This window comes from Lissotriton helveticus, chromosome 7 (assembly GCF_964261635.1).
Source record: "Lissotriton helveticus chromosome 7, aLisHel1.1, whole genome shotgun sequence".
In the NCBI taxonomy this organism is placed as follows: domain Eukaryota; kingdom Metazoa; phylum Chordata; class Amphibia; order Caudata; family Salamandridae; genus Lissotriton; species Lissotriton helveticus.
Window position 1 is genome coordinate 1770262919 of NC_136068.1, and position 21991 is coordinate 1770284909.

The 21991-nt window shown below is 45.7% G+C and overlaps 1 protein-coding gene across 1 annotated transcript in view; it reads left to right on the plus strand.

The window, feature by feature from the left end:
• The window catches only part of KCNN4 (potassium calcium-activated channel subfamily N member 4), a 610224-nt gene that overhangs the window by 224350 nt on the left and 363883 nt on the right, over positions 1-21991 (plus strand). The window contains exon 2 of the mRNA XM_078655496.1: positions 10420-10515. Coding sequence (XP_078511622.1) covers positions 10420-10515 — 96 coding nt within the window. The remainder of the gene's footprint in view (positions 1-10419; positions 10516-21991) is intronic.

A 21991-nucleotide genomic window follows, 5' to 3' on the forward strand; every position in this document is an offset into this window, starting at 1 on the left:
TAGTTTTTGGTGACTGGTGCTGATATATTACAAGGTCTTAGAAGATGGGCGTTCCCGTGGTGGTGGTGCTCAGGTTAAATGACTGGTGCCATGAACATCACAAATCCAAAGAGGCAGCATGTTTGTCCATATATTTGTCCAGATGCCATTTACTGTCTAAATGCTGGTAAATATTTGATTAAAATAATTAGCTTCTTGAGTTTACATCAACGGCAATTGAAAGAAGTCACCTTTTAACATGTAAGGCACAAAGAGGAAATGCAAAGAAAATGCAATCTGATAGGCTTACATTGAGAGAGGAGAAAAATGAGATGGTCCCTTTAAGAACATAGAAGGGACCCCTTCGTGCAATGCCTTTACAAGAAGTTACCTGTGAGAGTCAGTTCCTTCTTTTCATCTCATTTTACGCAAGATGTCTGAATACCGTAGGTGTTCTCACACATCTAAAAAACAACTTTTTCTAGTGAAAATGATTTTCAATCCATTTTTACCTGATATATCTCTACTGTTGAGTAAACATATTCTTCCATACATCTGACACATATTGTCTGTTAGATAGCCTTCTCTTTTTACCAACTGTTCATCTTGTGTAAGGAAGAGGGCAAGTTCTGAGGCACACAATGTCTATGTGGTATACCTGTCACCATCTCTTGAGGCAAAAGGATAAGACATTTGTAGTAAAACATTCTGCAAAGTTAATGTCATTAAAGACTAAGGGGAATATCGCAAAGCCAGGGGATAATTATCGCTAAGCGCACTTAGCGCTAGGATAATTATCGCCAGCTTACGCTGGTTCCTATCGCGGAGATAGCGTGCTATCAGCAACGCATATCTCCAATGCGATAGGAATCCAAGCGTTAGCTGGAAAACAGTATTATTATATTTCCAGCGATAATCGCACTGCGACCGGCGATACCTTGCTGATAGGGCAGGGTGTTCTTAGCCATGTAATCCACCTCCCATTGGAGTACATGGCTAAGTCAGATTACAAGCAGGCATAAGGAAAGTAGCGATAACCGTGGTTAGCGCTACTTTTCTTATCTCTCTGCCTGTTAGCGTGCAGCTTGATAATTGGAGAAATGTCGGTTAGCGACATTTATCCAGTTATTTTGGGGAGGAACGCCCACTTTGCATCTCATTAGAGATGCAAAGCTGGGCATTGTTGTTGCTGGCGCTAAGTCAGCAAAACATGTGATAGCGTGACTTTGCTGATAAGGCGATGAAATTATCGCCACTTTTCGCCAGAAAACGGGCGCAAAAACAGCGATAATTTCATAGCGCCCCCTTGATGATATGCCCCTATATTTTTAAAGGTGTTTTGGGGTGCGCGCAAGCAGAGGGGAATTTCAGAGTGTATTACGACTATCAATGAAGATCTTACGATGCAGAACTAGTGGTTTGCAGCAAATTGCTCATACTAATTTCACTTGTTAATTCTGTTGCCAGGTCGCCTAGTCATGCAAATGTGTGATTACGAATTCTCCAACCACACAGCCTCCTTTGCCAGACCTCTGTGACAACCTCTCCAACTATTTCCAAAACAAAATCCTCAACATCTAGAGCAACTTCAACCCCCAACACAACACACAAAAACTCATCAACCAGCCGCCTACCATCACCGAATTGGACCACCAGATCACAAACTGCAAACCCCTCACCCCAGATGACACCGCTATAATCATGAAAATAATCCATTCATGGGCCTCCACCAACCGCTGCCTCCACCACATCTTCAAACTAGGAGGAACTCTGATCAGCTCCAACCACACCATCATGATTAACACCTCCATCTAAAGTGGAACCTTTCGGACAGCTGGAGCCACCCAGAAACCACTGCTGTCCTGAAAAACCAACGGCTGACTCAAAAGAGCTCACCAACTACAGACCCATCTCCTCCTTTCTATCTAAAACATGGAGAAAGCAAACAACAAACATCACACAGCCTGGATTGTGAAAAAGCCACAGCACAGAAACTGCCCTGATGGCAGCAACCAACGACATCCGAACCATCATGGACAACAGAGACATTGCAGCACTCATACTACTTGATCTCTCTGCAGACTTTGACACCGTCTCCCATAGCACCCTCCTCGCAAGATTCCACAACTCACAGCCTCACCCTGAGGTAGATGGCCCCTGTCCTCTCCGACTGAAACCCATGTATAAGGCTCCTGCCCCTGCCTCTGAACCCAAGAATCTCATCTGCAAAGTTCTTCAAGGATCATCGCTGAGCCCTACCCTCTTAAACGTCTACATAAAACCACTTGCCCATGTCATAAGGTCCCACAAATTCAACATTTTATCCTATTCAGAGCACACCCAGCTCATTCTCTTCCTCACAGACAACAACCACACCACCAGGACTGGCTTCAACACCTGCATGTCTACCAAATCAAGCTGGATGAAGCAGAACTGTCTCAAGATCAACACGAATGAAACTGAAGTCCTGATCTTTGGGCACAAGAGACCTCAAAGAACTTCCTGTCTCCACTGACCATTCCAAAAACCTTGGCATCATAGACAACAAGTTCACAATGGCCAGACAAGTGAACTCCGTCACTTTCTCCTGTTTCTTCATCCTACGAATGCTCCGCAAAATATACCATTGACACCCCACCAACTCCAGTTGCACGGTCACCCAGGCCCTCACCTCCAGCAGACTAGACTATGGTAATGCACTCTACGTCGGCATAACAAATCAACTCTTAAAAGACTCAAGACCACCAAGAACGCCGCCGCCAGACTTATCCTCAACATCCCTCGCAATGCACACATCACGTCCCACCTCAGAGAGCTGCACTGGCTACCAATTCAGAAGACTTGCCAATTCAAACAGCTCACCCATGTATACAAAGCCCTCCACAACCTGGACCTGCCTACTTCGACAACTGCCTCAACTTCCACCAACTCACCAGGAAACTGCAGTCAGCCTCACTCCAACTGGCACAAATACCCGCATCCGCAGGAGCAAGGCAAGGGGACATTCCTTTTCCTACTTCGCCGACAGGTCCTGGTACAACCTTCCACACCACATTAGGACTTCCCTGTCCATCAGATATTGAGGACCTGGCTATTCGACCAGGAGCCCAATCGGGTTACTCACCTACTCAATACCTTGGTTGATAAGAATGCTATACAAATCCTCTTCACATAGCATAACAAGGGATGATTTGTGGAGTGTACTGGCAGAGCGTGGTGTTGCAATTACATTTATGATTTCAGATATGGGGCTGCAATAATCTTGAATTTCGGGAGGCGTGGCCTGAGGCGTCAAGATGGTGGTCGCATTCTAAGAGTGTTCCGGACCCCTCCGTCATCTGCCTTGCATCCCGGTGTTCATAGCAGCCATCTTTGATCCCTACCTGCCTGATGCGACTCCTCGGAGTTGCGGCGTTGGTCTCCTGTGCCCAGAGTGGTGCATAGGGGCTTCTGACGCCGTCCTGAGCCCGCGATCCGTGGAGGCCTGACATTCCATCATGGTGGCCTTTTACTGGCTGTGCTGTGGTGGCTCTCCTTTGGCTGTGCCGGCCGGAGCTGCTTGATCTCTGGCGGCGCAGTCGTCCTGGGCTGTTCCTTGGCCCTGGATAGGCTATTGGTGATCTGCAGGTGGATGTGACCCAGTGGATATTGGGGACCCCGCTGCCCACGACAGTGCGGCCCGTGCACCAGCGGTGGTGGGCACCCGGCCGAAGATCTTCGCCCTCCGTCTCTCGACCAGCGTGTCAGCTGGTGTGTCTGGAACACTCTCCGAAGTGGCAAGTGGCGCCCGCGAGGTTGTGCTGTGGTGCTGAGCCCCCGGCTGGGTTCGGCCCCGACCAGAAGGCAGCTACATCTTTCGGTGAGTGGGGACAGGCTGTCTTAACAGGTAGTGGCGCGTGGGGTGATGCGCCCCCCTCTTCCTTTCAGGCCCGTTGCGATGGGTCGCCTCCTCGCCCAATCAATTTGGTGTTGTTCTGAGGGCTGTCAGATCTGGAGGAGACGTGGCTGTGGTTCCGGCTGGGCCCCCAGAGAGGTGAGCTACAGAGGCCTTCCCTCACCTCCGTCACTACGTGAGGGATTGAGCGGCCCGCACCATTCCACAGGGCCAGAGATGTGCCGTGTCCCTGGGCCTTCCCGCCGCTGCAGATCTCTGCACTCCCAAGCAATTAGCACCTCGCAGGCATCCGTCGAGGGGAAGATTTGGGAGATCAAAGTGGACGTATCCCTCCTCCGACAAAACCTCCGTAATGCCACTGCACGACTTACGGAGGCTGATTCTCGCTTATCCACAGTGGAGGATGACATCTCACAACTGAAGGAGCGGGTAGCACACCTCCACTCCCACACCAAGGAACTCCACCGGCGTGTGGAGGATGCTGAAAACTGCACACGACATAACAACCTCCGCCTGGTGGGCTTTCCCGAAGGGGTCGAGACGACCCAGGTAGCCACCTTTGTCGAGGCCTGGTTCACATCATGGATGCACAAGGACGCCCTCTCGACATGGTTCGTGGTTGAGAGAGCTCACCGATCCCTCGACCTAGGCCTCCCTCTGGAGTCCCACCTCGCCCATTTATATTGAAAGTCCATAACTTCAAGGACCGGGACACCATCCTGCGGGTGGCACGTGCCAATGGACCCCTCAAATTCCAAAACCACACCGTTATGTTATTCCTGGATTACACCAGGGAGATGTAAGAACTCTGATGCTCCTTCACAGACGTTAAAAAGAAACTGCGCGCCCTGGGCCTACAGTACCAACTTCAGTTCCCTGCACGCCTCCGTATCATCTTTCAGAGCAAAACTCACTTCTTCAACTCGCCCCAGGCAGCATGGACATGGCTGATGGAGGAACATCCCCTCCGCCAGAGGCGTGGTCTGTATCCGGGAACCATGTACTCCCAACCCAAGGGGCCACTGTCGCCGGGGCGTCGGTGGCACACCCAGTCTCATAGAGGGCATCAGTCCCAGGTAGCGGCCTCCAGATCTTCGAGCACGGCAGCCCTCGGACTCCAAGACTCCTCCAGCCAGTCAGGCTCTCCACCCCGCATCAGGCACTGGTCTGCAGAAGATCTACCTGGAGTATCCTCATCGCCAGCCTGGGGGGGCTTGCCCAGAATAGACTCGGACCTTTCCAGCACTCCCACCCTCCGAGGCCCTGCTGACCGAGGTTGGATACCTACTGGCTATGAGGGCGGGAATCTCCCCCGGTGGGGATCTTGAACAATGGTAGACTTTCGTGCTCACTTATCTTGTTTTTCTGCTGAATCACTACATATCCGTCTGTAAGGAGGGGTCCTCAACGCACCCAACCCGAGCATTCTAGTTTGGTTACTGTTACAATGGGGGGTCGACAGATGCTTCCGTTCTTGAAGTATAGAAAGGGGGGAGGTGAAGGGGGGAGGTTTGGGATAGTTTTTTCCCTATGTCATTTTTGTTGTTTTATTGTTTCAGCTACCATGGACCACCTCGTGGCTACTCTTCAGGGGCCAGATACGATCTCATTACTTGCGCTCCCCCACACAGGTGCGTGCTCTGGCGCGCCTTTCTGACTCCCTGCAAGGTTATACGAACCAGATCCAAGTACCATCCACCATGACTGATACACCTGTCCCTAGGGCGTCCCTTCATGTCTTATCGTGGAAGGTTAATGGTATCTTAGACCGGCTTAAACGCACAGCTGTCCTGCGCTATGCGCAATGCCTTAGTATAGATGTCCTCCTACTCCAAGAAACGCACCTGATGGGTAACTGCTGCTCCTTTCTGGCACGCTATGGGTATGTTAGTGTGTGGCACTCAGGCTTCTCTAGGGGTTCCCTTAGGGTGGCTATCCTTCTGAAACGCCCCCCACGATTCTTGCAACCACCCTTAAGCACACTGGGGCCCTGCTGACTGCCTTGCCCTTGGGCCCTACCATCACTGGAGGTGATTTTAATGTGGTTTCCTTCCTGACCCTTGACACAACAGCCCCTCCCTCTAACAATAGAGTGGCGCAGTCGAAGCAACTACGGAACTGGTCCGAGTCTCTGGGCCTCTGTGATGCTTGGCGTACCTAGCACCCCCGCATATCCCAATTCACCCACACCTCTGCAGTGCACCATTCACAGGCTTGTGTAGATGCGAGTTTTGTCCCCTTGACCGACTGCTCTGCGATTCTGGATGTCCGTATCCTTCCCAAGGGGATTTCTGACCACTCCCCAGTGCTTCTTAGTACAGGGGCTCCTGTCCCCTAGGCCCACCAAAATGGAGAATGAACGCATGGTTCCTCCAAGATAAGGACTTTAAAAAGCTGCCAGGGACGGAGCTCAAGCAGTATTTTCTCACTAATAAAGGGTCGCTAGCTTCTCCAGGTACCCTATGGGCGGCAGGTAAGGCTACCATTCAGGGTGTTGTGAAGGGCCAGCTCAAAAGCCAGAGACAGGCACAACTGCGGGAAATCACCTCACGGAGGCGTCGGCAGTTCCCTCCCATGCCTCACAACATTTTCCGTGCCCGACAACTCACTCACCTCTGGGCAGAGATCAAACAGTTATCCCTAGAGGCTGCTAAGCTCCTTTGGAGATCATGAGTAGCAAGAGTCTATGGCTGGGGAGACAAAAATGGCACAATCCTACATAGATTAGCCACATACCCCAGGGAGAACCGCATTATCTCGGAGGTGGTGGATGAGGACGGAGCGGTACACAACGCCCCACTGGAGATGGCCCGCACCTTCGTCCAGTACTACCAACGACTCTACACAGCAAGAGCCCCGGGCCTGTCCCTCTCCGCCCTCCTCGAGCAAGGAAATGTGCGTCTCCCTCGGATGGGTTCTGCCGCCCAGAAAGACCTGGATCTCCCCATTTCTCGGGAGGAAATCAATGAAGCAATCTCCCTCACCTCGTCGGGCAAGATCCCAGGCCCAGACGGCCTTCCCCAAGAATATTACGTGCTGTATCGCAAAACTCTTGTGCCCCACCTGTCCGACTTATTCGATGAAGCATTGGAGAAGGGTTCCTTTCCACCCGAGACGGACATCACCACCATTGTGGTCCTACTGAAATCTCAGCCACCCTCCAGTCACTGCGCAGACTATCGTCCCATCTCCCTCATCAACATGGAGATCAAGCTGTACGCCACTATTCTCGCCCAACGACTGAAGCCCTATATGTCCCTGCTGGTTCACCCGGATAAGTGCGGCTTCATGCCCATGCAAGGTACCCAACACTGTCTTAGGAGGTTACAGCTGGCCCTAGCTCATCGACATTTACTCACTCCATACCTAGCACTCCTTCTCATAGACTTTGAAAAGGCCTTTGTCTCGGTGGACTGGGCGTACCTAATGGACGTGTTGGCCGAGATGGGGTTTGGACCCCACTTTAGGGTGCTGGTCCGTGTCCTCAATGCCCAGCCACGGGCACGTGTGTTGGTCAATGGTGTGCTGTCAGAGGCTGATCCTGCAGTCCTTCGGGAAAGCATCCGGCATCCGTCTGAACCCGGGGAAGTCGGTATTGGTCCCACTGTACCTATCCAGGGACTGTTACGATTGGCTGTCCACCATACCGCTTCGGAGTCAATCATTCAAATATTTGGGGATATGGGTCACCCTTCTTCCTGAACTGGGCTGCTCTCTCAACGTCACCCCATTGGTGAAGAAGGCTAAAGTGGATCTTCAAAAGTGGAAGACGCTGCCACTGAATCCCCTGGGGAGGGTCGCCTTGTTCAAAATGATGATCCTCCCCAGATTTCTTTACATCTTCCAGAACGCCCCCTTCTGCTTTCCTAGAGCCTGGTTTCGAGAGCTGGACAGTCTTGCCACCCAATTTCTCTGTGGTGGGGAGCGGGCGCGCTTGACCCTGACCCTATGTCTGATCCCCGCCTTTGATGGGGGTATGGGGATGATGCACCTCTATTTCTTGACTGCACGTCTCATAGTTATCCACGATTCGGTTCAACAGGGGTTAGTCTGACCCTGCTTACCGACTCGAGCTGAGCGAACTAGGTCTACCCAAAATCCAATCACTGATGTTTGGGAGGTCCATTCGATCTCAGCTACTGGACGTGATGCGTTCCGTGTTGTTGGCCTGGTGGGCCTCATTGCGTCATACTCGCTGGACGCGCAAGCTGATCCAATGTACACCCATCTGGCAGAACACTTGCTCCAAGAGGTTAGTGGGCAGCAAGGGTTTAAATCATGGGACCTTATTGGAATCTCACAACTTGGGGATGTCTGGGCTAGCAGCCACATGTGTTCATTTCAAGACCTCCAGACCCCTTACTCCCTCCACCCATTCCAATTCTACAAATACTTACAGCTGCAGCATGCCCTTCACGTGCATATCACAGATGATACTAGGCTCCCTGAATATAGCTCTACCAAGGCACAGACTATGCTTGGGTGACTTGGGCAAAGTGGGTATCTCTCGCATTTACCAAACTTTGGTCAACAACACCCCCACTACACTGGACAAGTTGAGAGACCATTGGGAAGAGTGGGTGGGTCCCCTTGATGAAGAAGACTTGTGTGACGCCCTCATTGCGCCCAAGACAGTCACTGCATCTGCCAAACTCCTACTGACTCAACTATACTACTTGCATGCTGCACATCTCACCCCCTTGCGCCTTCACCGGGTGGGCCTGTGCTCGGATGCATCCTGTGCGAGGTGTGGCCATGCCCCAGCCGACTTTTTCCATATGGTCTGGTCATGCCCCCGCTTGGCGCGATTCTGGGGTGATATCGATGAGGTGATCACAGAATTCCTGGGTTGGGTGGTTCCCCACGACCCCCGTCACTCCCTATTGGGATCATAGATGGACTGCATGGGTCCAGTAATGAAAAACTATTTTTTAACACAGCCATGACTGTAGCTAAACACGACATAGTGGCGGAGTGGTAATGTCCGGACCCACCTGGCCTCGGGAAGTGGTGGAGGTGGGTAGACTGGTGCGCGACTCAAGAAAAACCCTGTATGCAGCACGAGGTTGTCCCAAGTAAAACCGTAAGGGGGTGGGGAAAATGGCTGGGTACTGTGGAATGATTAAAATACTCTGCTCAGTTTCTGTATCTGTGTATACCTTCAGAGGACGGGACTCATGAGATGCTATACTCCTGTAAATGCTAGTGATTCATCATTTTCCATGTCTAATGCTGATTTGCTGTTTGCTTTTCAAAACAATAAAATTGATTATCAAAAAAAATCTTGAATTTTAGAGTGTGTGCAGGTTAGTTAGCTGTTGTTGATAAATGTATTGTGCTATTGTAGCATAGAAGCCACCACCATGGGGAATCCCTGTGGTGCCTCCTAGTATCAGGACTTTCTCTGGAGACCTTACTCTACGATGGATTTTATAAAAAAAGGTTTACACACAATATCGCGCCTAATCAAAACTGCATAAGGCTGCCTTGTCCAGCAGTGAGCTGCAAAATATGGCTCACTATGAAGGCAACCACATAAGTGAGTGAGACTTGGCATAGGTGAGACTACACTACCGCTATTAGGAGGTTGAGGCTGGCTAGGTACTGCACACCGCAAGACGTATAGGCAGGATTCTACACAAGAGTAATTGGTATGCTGATTATATGGGTGATCCCAACTGGCACAAAGGAGGATTGATTACTCTCACTCTCTCTCAGTACTAGTCATGCTGAACTGCCTATTTGCTCACACTCTGAAAGGTAAGATAATCTACTGTGTGCATGTGGCAGGATAGAGGTTACCCAGTTGCAAACACCCAGGGCCTGTGTATGGTGACTAGCATTGGGTGTGATAGACAGACTCAAGACCTTAATGTGAGTACTGCATGTTGTGACTGACCTTGTTAACTGCATGAGAATGAACAGGCCTTCTCAGCACCAGTGATGCAGTTTAAAATATAGACCTATTCACATACTGGTGTACGAGGCAGAGGTACTTAACTTTTATCCTTTCCTTAACTTATGATGTCTGGTGGGGTGTGATCCCGTCATCTGCATGAGGATAAAGTAACAGTCTATCTCCACTCTCAGAGCGCAGTTACCCCTCCAAACAGTCACATATTGGCTGTATCATCGCCTTTGACCCTATACAGCCCTCCGCTGCCTTTCGGCTACGTTTGCACGATACACATACAAATGACAGACATAAATGCATACATGCAGAGAGTGGGATTGAATTACATCAGGGGTTCTGAGATACCAGCCTGTTCTCTACAATGGGTGATGTTAAAAATGCAGGAGGGGGAGCTCAAAGGAAGTGCTCTCTGCAATGTCTGGCAAGAAGTGTCTTTAAAAATGATCCTCTGTAGTACACAGAGAAATCCTGCTAAAAGTACCCTAAAACAAATTGTGTTTCAATTACCACACTCTTGCTACCCCTTCCATGACTCCCACCCACTTCCTATTGCTTTTTCTAGAGATTGGCTTTTGAAGTACAAGACATGCTCTACCTTCTAACACTAGGCTTTTTCTTTTTTGTTCCTCAGTGGTATGTGTATTTCATCATTATGAGGTGTGCCATTAGCTTCTGTACAGGACTGCTTCTGCTCCTCATTGTCGCCTTCCACACCAAGGAGATCCAGGTAAGTGCTTCTCAAAAATGTATCCTCTTGTAGCATATCCATAGTGGAGCAAGTTGATGGATGCACACGTCTGGAGTTTGAGGGCTGGTGCGAATCAGTTTGAAAGAAGAAGCATTTGAGCACAGAGTTAGCGAGATACAGGCTCTCTGTTCACATGAACCCTACACAGTATGCCACAGCAGCAGGGTAGTGATGATGACCCATCCGAAATTTCTCCCTAAGGTGGTCTCAGATTTTCATGTCACTCAGACTATTACTTTACCTACATTCTTTCAGCCCCTCTCTTCTCCTGCAGAGAGATCTCTCCACACTCTTGATGTTAGAAGGGTTTTGAAGTTATCTCTAGATGGGACAAAATCCTTCAGAAAATCAAAACAACTCTTTGTCAACTATGGTCCTCTATGGACAATAATGCCACTTCCAAACAATCTTTATGTAGATGGATTGTCTGCTGCATAATCCTTAGTTAACGAAAAGCAAATAGGACCCTATCTGGTAAACCTAGGACCCACTACACCTTAGCTGCTTTGCTAAGGAGCATCCCAATTGCTGAGATTTGCAAGGCAGCAAGTTGGAGATCAGTTCACAACTTTACAAGACACTTATATTGATTCAGATGCTAAGGCTGATGCCCAGGTGAGGCAAGCATCTCTAAAGAATTTGTTGGCCTAATTTTACTTTTCTCCTATTTTATCTCTTCCTTCGTGGAATCTTTGAGGGGCAAGCTTGCTATTCAGTGCTTATGATTATTTATGGAGATCCCCTGAGCGAGATGCAATGGTTTCTTACCTGTAATCCTTGTTCTCTCTCTGGGAAATCTCCATTAAAATCATAAGCAACACTCACTCCTCCCCGACGGAAGAGAATACATGTATACCACTATACAACTGATTCACTTCTCAAAAAGAACTGAGTAAACGGCCATCTACAGGGCATGATGGGACATTGGAGGTCAGAAGGCCCTTAAAGGCGCAGTGTTCTATTTACATTCTTGCAATGCTGCAACCTATGCAGGTTGCAGTGCTATGTATTATTCCTTAGATTACTTTAAAAAGAAGCAAAAAGTGTTTGTGTTTTTAAAAATCACTTGTTATTCTTGTTTAATTGATTTCTAAGGGTTGGACTTTCATAAACATTGGCAATATAGCCTTTAAGGCTGCAAAACATTTACATGTCAAATGTCACATTGTCTGTCAGCCAGAATTATGCTCAATGGGTCATTGGCTAGGCGTTTTGATTTTCGTAGTGATACGCAGCAGCGCTGCCCTCTTTCTCCTCTGTTTTTTTATATTTACATCAAGTCATTTGCCCAGCTACTTAGAAGGGACGCTCAGGTAAATTTCCTTCTGTTTCCCGCATTATAGCAACTCTGAGTCTGAGGTGATGTAATGGAATGTTGCAGTTTGGACAGGGAAGGCACAGGTGGAGATTAAGTACCTGGGAATTTTAATTGTCAGCCCCCTGCAGGAAATAATGCTGCATAATCTAGGGAAGATGACAAAGGAGGTGGATGTTTACTCGCTAGATGGAAGAATTTGTTATTAACAATCTAGAAGCGATTGAATTTGATTAAAATGTCGATTCTCCTCAAGCTGACATATCTTTTTAATTGCATCCCACTCACATTCCCAAGAACAGCTATAGACAAGATTCTGGGGAAAATAAAAAGCTTTATATGTGAGGTTCAGACTATTGAAGGGGGGCCTTGCTCTGCCGGGCCTGAATCTGTACCTTAGGGGAACTGCCTTCAGGACAGGGGGTACTACCTGGGGTAGTATTAGAAGTTAGGATTGGGGGTTCCTTATCGAGGTTCAAATATCTTCAGCTGTCTTCCTGTCACTCAGGAGATAGTGAACGCTTGCGAAGACGAGTCTGTAATGCAGGATATGAGGCCTAAAAGTAAGGAGGTTGCCATCTGGTATTGGAAGTTTTTGGATGCCGAAGATAGAAAAATGGTGGTGCCGCAGTCAGTATCGGAAGGAATCATCCTGAAGGTTGAGCTACAATTTATGTGGCAACCATCTTTGAAGTAGTTGTAATCTGTGGACTAGCCCGCTAATCAGACCCAAAATTACTTTTTCCCCATCAACAGACTATATTGTGCCCCTGAAAAGATTGCAAAGTTTGTAAAATCTACGACCCCAGATGTCAAAGATGTGGCCATTTAAAAGCTAACAATGAACATTAATTTTTCACCTGATCTGGGTCAGAGGGTTTTAGGAGGACATTGAGAATGTTTTAAAGGACATCGTGGGGGTCAATATCAAGCTAAGTCTAGAGCTGGTTCTGATGCGGGTGGAAATGGTCTCACTCAGCCTTTTGAATAGAGAACAGAGGGGCTGTTGTTTTCTCCTGTACTTTTAGCCAGGAGAGAGATCTGCAAGCGCTAGACTGATCCATTTCCCCGTGCAACAGGGTGGCTCAAAGTGGTATACTGGACTTGTCTTTTGGACACTGAGGGTAAACTTGGCAGAATTTTCCAAGTGGAGTGGTATGTTGGTAGTGGAACCGGCAGAACAAGTGATTACACTGAGGTGCCGCTATGGGTGACGGGTCATTTGGCTTGTCGGTGCTATCTTGATATGAGGACAAATTCTGTCATGTAATTTTCTTGGCCTTTCCAAAGTGAGGCGAAGTAGATGTGACTTTGAAAGAACTGCTCTCAGTTCCCTGGATGTGGGCGGGGCTATTTAGTGCATAATGTTATCACTGGAGATCCCCTGAGAGAGAACTCTCTTTTCTCCGGGCACAACCTATTCTTTTTAAAACCCAGTACTCTTCCCCTCTACAACACAAAAGTTGAAACTTTGGTTTCGACATTTGGAGTGATGTTTGTAGCCCACAACCGGTTCTTTAGTTTTGGAACCCAATCTAATGCATTAACCAAAGACAACTGAATATTATTTTTGATGACCCAGTTGCATCGTTCGCTAGCTTATTGTTTCAGGGATGGTACAAAAAAGTGGTAACACGTGTGACCTTTGGCCCCTGATGAAATCTCTCAACTCTCTAAAAATGGATAGAGGTCTGTGTCAGTGACAATTTCATGAGGCACTTCTTCCTTAGAAAATATATTTTCTAAAAATGTCTTGACTATGAATGCAGTTTCACTACTAACAAAACCTTGGACCACCAAGCATAATAATCAATAACTACTACTACTATTCCATGCATGACCACATCCCTTACAAAATAGAAAGCAACAATAATATCAACCACAATTTTAGAGCAGACCTTTTCCAGCACAGAAATTGTTGCCACAGTGCTAGAAATATAACTTGTGACTTGTCGCTGGTAGTATACAACATGCATAGCTTCACAAATTGCTCCACAGACTTAGCCAAAATCAGCCACCAAAATACCACTCATATCCTTTGCTTCATGTTTCACAAACTAATGTGGCCCTCACATGCTAATTCCACAACTTTGGACCGCAAGAACAAAGGTACAACTAAAGTGTACAGTGTCATTGACTACGGCAGTTCAGTGAAATATGCCAATACGCATCCACACCTGGATCCAAAACACTGGAATTTGGCCAGCTGCCTTTTACTAGCTGAATAAGCCTTTTATAGAGTTTCATCCTCATCTACAGCGTGCAACCACTCATCATCAGTGACAGCACCACTTGTGACAGTTATCAAAATCCTAATCACAACAACATCCTCCTCTAGAAACTTTTCATCATTGCAGGAAATTGGGTTACAGGTTGGGAAAACTGAAAACACTAAAGCAGAAACCACATTTCCTGTCATGGTGAAGTCACAAGCAACCCCCAAATAACATGTGCTTAACCCTCTGTTAGTTTGGCACAAAAGCAGTGAGGCAAGGTGAAAAGTATGTATGCAGTACTTCAACAGTAATAAAGTGGAAACACAACATAAGAAAAATCCCACACCAATTAAAAAATAGAGGAAGATTTAATAGATTACTTGAGATTAAAACAACAAAAATCCAATTAGTAGACACAGAGGTATGCAGTTTAAAATATTTAGGTGAAAATAGTGCCTAAAAGCACAAAGTTTCAGCTGTGGGTTTCTGCAGCGCCAGACTGGGACAAAGTCACAAGTTCAGGCCAACCACGATGGAGTGCGGGTCGTTTACAGGGACCAAGTTAGGTCAGCTGAACAAAGTACCTTAAATCCTGGGTTGTGGACCGTTGCATGGACCGTGTTGAGGATGCGTTGTGAAGTGGCGATTCAGAAGAAGCTGCAGGCTGCAAAGCATGGTCCTGCATCTGGGAAGTGCTGCACGCTGCGAGGTGATGCATCATGCTGCGTTGGTTCTGCTCAAAGGTCCACAGCTGGGATGACAGAGCACCTTCAGGCCAACCTCCAAGGGTGTAGGCTTCCTCTTTCCAGCTGAGAAGTGTTGAGGCCAAGGGGGATTTGTACCTCCTAGTAATACCTCGCTTAGTAAGTAACAAAGCCAGATCAGCAAATTTGGCTCGTACTTTGTATTCTTTCCTTCAACGGTATAATCCCAGTATTCTTGTTTCTATTGTATGCCAACCAGTGTCTCCTGCAACCTGCTTTAAGGTGTCAGTTATTCCGCTCCAGTATCATCCTAGCCCAGGGCAAGACCAAAGCATGTGTATGAGATCTGCGTCCTGCGTCGAGACACCTGAGGCAAGACGGCGTAATTGTTAGGGAAGATTGCATGTATTCCATGTCCAGTTAAATACATTCTCTGAGTTATCATATACTGAATACATTTAAAACAGGTTTTACTGGGGGGGCGTGGCTTGCGCGCCGCAGCAGCATGGCGTGTCGCGCTTGAGCTCCCAGGCGAGTGTGGCCCGTCGGAGACCTTCAGCCGCTTCCTGACTGCCCTTCTTCACCGGAAAGACATGCCTTGGGGCCGGAGTATGCCAGGAGTTGTTTGAGCTAATTTTCGGCGAATTCTGCCGACGGCTGCATGTTTTCCTCGTCCAGCTGATGTGACGCACGGTCTCTTCACGAGCGGCCGCCATCTTCCCGCTTGTGACGGAGCCGGCGCTTTCTCCTCAGAGGTGCCGTTTTTGAGATACATTCTTGCCGGTGCTTGCTACTGGTAAAATTTTTCTTCCTTTTTTCTGCTCCTTGTGCTGCTTGGCTAGATATTATGTTGCCTATGCTATTATTTCTTCAGTGCAGTCCTTTGGTGCTGGTGCTGGTGCTGCTTTTTTCTCATGCTGTATTTGCTGTGCCCTCTTGCTATATATGAGCCTCTACTATACAATTGGGTGCCTGCTCTTCGTATAAGTCCACCGTTGTCATTTATTTGACGCTCCTTACGCTCAGTGTGCTGCATTTCACTTTTTTTTGGTGTGAATTACGCAGTTTGGTTCCTCTTCTTTTCCTCAAGTGGCTGTGTATTTTTCTTGGGGTCTGTCTCTCCATGGCTGCCAATATGGGCCGTTCCTCAACTAATAAAGACTCAAAAGATGTTGGTACCTCGCTTAAACGACTTAAGCAATTGTCTCCTACGCCTGAGTCTACTCAGTCAGACACCAACTCTACTCTTGACACAATCTTAACACGCCTTAATGAGGTGCATGATATTGCACAATCTACCAAGACTAATACAGATTTATTGCAGGTGGAGGTGTCCGCTATTAGGAACGACTTCAAAGCCCTTTCTCTTCGTGTCTCGGCCACGGAGTCACGTATCAGTTCTACAGAGGATAATGTACAGAAGCAATCCAGGTCTCTCAGCCACTTGGAGCGTTCAATGGCGGCTTTGCGTAAAGATCTCACTGAGCAGGAGGACCGCAATCGTAGATCTAATCTACGCATTTTTGGTCTGCCGGAAGATGCAGAGAAATCATCTTCCTCTATGATTGATTTTTTATATCATTGGTTGCCCGATACTTTGCCAGCCAAGAGCAATAATTTTTAAGCCATTGCGTCATCAACATACTGAACAAATTCTTTCTCATATGCGTAAGACTAAAAATGTCGTTTGGGAAGGACATCGTATTTCAATCTCTCAGGACTTTGCCAGGGATACAGTCATCCGGAGGAAGGGCTTCCTTAATCTTCGGAAACGTCTTTCTGAGATGAACATTCCCTTTTCCTTTGCTGGTCCTTCCAAATTCCGCATTACTTACAAGGGACGTTCCAGAATTTTCGATGAGCCGGCTGATTTAGCGACCTTCTTGGACAACCAGATGGAGATACAGATGGAGATTCAGAGAGCGACTTCGCAGGATCCTGGTGCCTCGAGCACTTGACATGTCTTCTTTTGTCTCCTTTATGGTGGCTTTCTATATTCCTGTGTTTCCTCTTCTCTCTCTTGCTGACAGTATATTACATTATTGATTTCTAACTCCGTTACTGGAGTTTGTATGTTCTGTTTCGGACTCTCTATTTTCTTCATAGTCATGTTGTTTACTCCGTTATATTTCTCTCAGTTTTCATCTTTGTACTCTTTACTACTCTGTATCTCTTGTTTGATTCTCAGTCGATTACTATTTAAGTCTCATTATCTTGTCTTCACCTCTTGTGGTTATATATTTTCTGTCGATTTTCATCTCAGGTCAGTGTCTTTGTTCGTTGTTGGTCTAGTCATCATAGTTGCTTCTCTCTAGTGTGTATATCGTTTGCACTTTCTTTTTGCCTTCTATTCTCCTATTCTCTTCCTTTCTTTTCTCCCTTTTCTGTTTCCTACGGTTGGTGCTTTTTCAACTTTAATCACATGTTGTATGTTTTATGCAATTAAGGATTGTTCCTTGATTGCCTGTTGTTTTAGACTTCCCATAGTTCTCCTCATGGTTTTTTGTATTCCTTTTTTACTTTTCCATATTGTATTTTCACTATCGAATTCCTTAGTATTAATATTATTCGGTATCTATTGTTTGCTTTTTAGCCACTCACTATTTATGTCTCATTATCTTGTGTTCACCATTAGTGGTGATCTATTTTATGTCTTTATTCATCTCAGGTCAGTTTTCGTTGTTTGATGCTTCTCTATTAATAATAGTTGCCTCTCTCTGATATGTATCATCTCTTCTCTTTCTTTTTCGCTTTCTATTCTTCTATTCTCTTCCTTGCTTTGTTAATTTGCAATTCCATATCGTACGTTTTATACAGTTAAGGACTGTTTCATTAATTGTACGTTTCTTTTTAAGATACACATGATTATCTTCATGGAATTGAGTATTCTTTTTATTTTTTTTTATTTTACCACATTGTATTTTTTCAGCTTCATACTGACTAAGTATTAGTACATACTATATGATTGACATTTGATGTTCGGAATTAACTCTGTTTGCTTTTGCAGATCTACTTGTTGCCTTGTTCTTATTTATACTATTATGATGTTATTTGTTTATATTTGGAGTGTTCCCTTTTCCTACTTTATTGTCATCAACTAGGCAATCTATTGGGGCTATTGCTATTATTTATTATCCCTCCTTGTACGGGCTTCTAGCTCGCCTTTCCACGTTCTCCCTAGTATGAATTGGGTCTTTTTCAGGCCTCCCCTGCTATTTCTTCTCTCTCTTCTCTTTTCTTCTTCTCTGTCTTTCTTTCTTCTTTCGGATTTCCCACATGGATTCTCCCTCTTCGTTCCTGCTGTTTGCTATTTGGTTGAGTGTCTCTGTGCCGTTGGTTATTTCTCTGTCATCTATGGTGTCTTTTCTCTTTTGTTCTATATACTTCCATGCCGGGTTTGAATGTGCTATCCCTTAATGTTAAGGGTTTAAATCACCCGGTGAAGAGATCGAAACTCTTAGATTATTGTAAATCTCTTTCTTCGGACTTGATCCTTTTTCAAGAGACCAAGGTCTCTACCAGAGAGGCGTTATTTTTGAAGAAAGAATGGGTTTCTGATGTATGTTGTTCTGATGCCTCTGGCAAACGTAATGGGGTCATTACATTAATTTCCAAGACTTCAGGTTTATCTATAATTTCTTCTGATCACGATGCTGAAGGTCGCTGGCTGTTAACTAAATTGTCTGATGGACATAACGATCTTTATGTGATGAATATCTATGCCCCTAACGTTGACGATCCGTCCTTTTGGAAATCGATTACCAAAAAATGAAATGATACCCCACATGCTGGGAATCTGATTGTTGGCGGTGATTTTAATTTACCGATGGATCCCATTTTGGATAGGAACTCAGCTTTTCAGTTTCGTCCTCCAAAATCCCATAAACAAATGCTTAACATGTGTTGCCTCACTCAGCTTCAAGATATATGGCGTCTTCACAATCCCACTGGTAGTGACTTTTCTTTCTTTTCTTCACCTCACTCTTCCTTTTCTCGTATCGACTATCTACTTGTTCACTCTTCTCTTGTTTCGTCTTCCTCTTCTCCGCTTATTCATCCTATTTTGATTTCTGATCACGCGGCGGTTACTTTTACCTTGTTGTCCTTTGCGCCTAAATCCCGTGCTCGCTCGTGGAGATTAAATACAGAAGTTTTGCATGATTCTGCTCAGGTTCATGAATTCTCTAAGGCAATAGAAACTTTTTTCCATGAGAATGAAGGCTCAGTCTCTTCCCCAATTGTCCTCTGGGATTCGTTTAAATGCACTTTCCGTGGTCAGGTTATTAAATGTATGTCCAAACGGAATTCTGATATTAAAAAAGAGCTTACAGATATATCAAATGAAATTAAAACTTTGGAATCTACCTTTAGACAATCTAGGGATGCATCCTGTCTACAATTAATCAAACAATTAAAATACAAATATAATACTATAGTGACCAAAAGAGCCCATATTGGAGTACAAGCGCAGAAATCCAAAAGACTTCTGTTGAAGAATCGAGCTGGGAAGATTCTTGCAGCTACATTAAAATTTCAAGATTTCTCATTTAAGTCCTCTCAAATTTCTTCTATTACGGACCACTCGGGCTCTAAAAAATTTCAGACTGGGGAAATTCTTGAAGTTTTTCGTGATTTTTATAACAACTTATACACTCCCTCTAATCAAACCCCTTTTGAGCAGTGTCAAGACTTTTTAAAAGCTGTTCCGGTGCAGACGGTTTCTGAGGATGATCGTAACTTTTTAAATGCCCCGATTTCCCCTGAGGAAATTATTACCGCCATTAAAGCTACTCGTTCTGGCAAAGCCCCCGGTCCTGATGGCTACCCTATTCTTTTTTATAAAACTTTTCTCCCTGCGCTTGTTCCCAAATTGCAATCTGTCTTTGATTCTTTTGTTAAAGATGGGTCTGTCTCTGGTACTGCAGCTGATGCTACTATTGTAGTGATTCCAAAAGAAGGAAAGGATCATTCAGATCCCAAAAATGTTCGCCCTATTTCTCTTCTCAACATGGAAGCTAAGATTTTTGCTAAGATCCTTGCCAAACGATTGGAAGCCTTTATTCCCCATCTTGTTCATCCCTCTCAAGCCGGTTTTGTGAAGGGTCGTCTTGCTCGCGATAATATACGCACTTTTTGTCATATTCTTGGTTCGGCTAAACGATCTCAACTCCCTGCCGCAGCCCTGGCCCTTGACGCTGAAAAGGCCTTTGACAAGGTTTCTTGGCCGTTTCTTCGTGCTGTCTTGTGTGCGCATAACCTTGGTGATTCCTTCATTAATATGGTGATGTCCTTATATTCTCAACCTAGAGCTAACATCCGAGTTAATGGTGCTACGTCGTCCTTTTTTAATCTTCGTCAGGGCACTAGACAATGTTGTCCTTTATCTCCGCTTTTGTTTTTACTATCTATTGATCCTCTTCTCAGATTGATTGAGTTAAACCCAGACATTAAAGGTTTTTCTTTTGGGCCTCACTGTCTAAAAACTGCTGCCTACGCGGACAATGTTCTTATTTTCTCAGACGATATCGCCTTGGCAATTCCTGCTATTTCACATACCATCTCCCTCTTCTCTAAGGTTTCAGGCTATACCTTAAACAAAGATAAGACGGAAATGTTCCCTTTGAATGCATATTGTTTCCCTTCACATATGGGCTCTGCGGGTTTTAAATGGCAGTCTACACATTTAAAATACTTAGGTATTTATTTCTGTTCTTCCTTATACGCCACTACTGCCTATAACGAATCCCAGACTCTTCTTAAAGTGCGTCGTCTTTTGGATACCTGGTCCCCGAAACACATTTCCTGGTGGGGTCGCCTCCAGACTCTTAAAATGATGATAACACCCATTATTAATTTTGTTTCGTCCATGCTTCCGGTTAGGTTATCAGATTCCTTTTTTCGTGAACTTGATGTCCTGACCTCTAAGTTTTTGTTGAATGACAAACGGGCTCGAATTGCTTACAAATTTTTGAGACGACCTTGTGATATGGGAGGTTGTAATTTTCCTGATTGGGGAAAATACCAAACTGCCTTTTTGGCTTCTCAAGGTGCTCTGTGGTTCTCTCCTCCACCTCTTCCTGTTCCCTCTTGGCTGTTAATAGAACGGGAATTAGCGTCTCCTTTGCCGACTGCCTCTTTCTGCACCACGTCTACTTTGCATCTCCTGTTTTCTCGTTCTATAATTCTTGATACAATTGCTGCGGTCCGGAGTGTCGACAAGAAAGTGGCAATCCCACTACATAAAACTAGGTGGTCGTCTATTTGGCGGAACTCTAAACTTAAACTTGATCTTACTCCCACTCTCATGTCATATTGGGCTGCTAAAGGGATTGCCCTTGTTCACCATCTTGATGATGCTACTAATGAACCATTACCCTTTTCCACTTTGGCGCTAAAGCATTCTTTAACTAACTTAGATTTGTATACGTTTCTTAAAATTAAAGTGGCACTCGCTAAGGTACATCTTCATCCTACCTCTTCTACCATTTCTCTTTTTCATATCTGGATTAAATCTGGTCACGTAGCCTCCAAAATCTATCATTTTTTATCATCTGTTTCATTGCCCGCTCAGACGGTTGCTCAACAAAAATGGCTACATCATTTTGATCATGGAGTTACGGATCATATTTCTTCAGATACCTGGTAACAGATTGGTAAACTTTCTCTTCGGAACAAAATTGCCCCATCATTAATGCAATCTAAATTTTTCTCTATCAACCTCCTTCATTGGACGCCTGTTCGTTTACATTCGCTCAATCTCAAAGATGATAACTTATGCTGGAGCTGTGGATTGTCGAGGGGTGATTTTCAGCATATGTTTTTTGAGTGTTCCCTTCTTCAACCTTTTTGGAACCTCATTCATAAACATCTTTCTCTCATCTTTGGTATTGAGTTTCAACTCTCTTTTCCATTAATATTATTGGGTCCATGGGCTGCCCCTGTTCCTCTCCCCTTGGATCCGATGGAATTACAGTTGTTGGATTTCCTTTTGACTGTTGCGGTGAAAGTCATACTTATGGAATGGAAATCCTTTTCTTCTGTTTCATATCATACTTGGTGGGCTTGGGTCTCCTTTTTGCGTAGTGCTCACACCTCGGTTGATCGAGCTCACTTTTCTCCTTCTATCTCTAGTAAGGTCTGGGAAGCTTTGGATAATTATATGGATTTGTCATCAAAAGGGTTGGTTGCTCAGTTTCCTTTTGATGTGTCTGTTTAAGTGG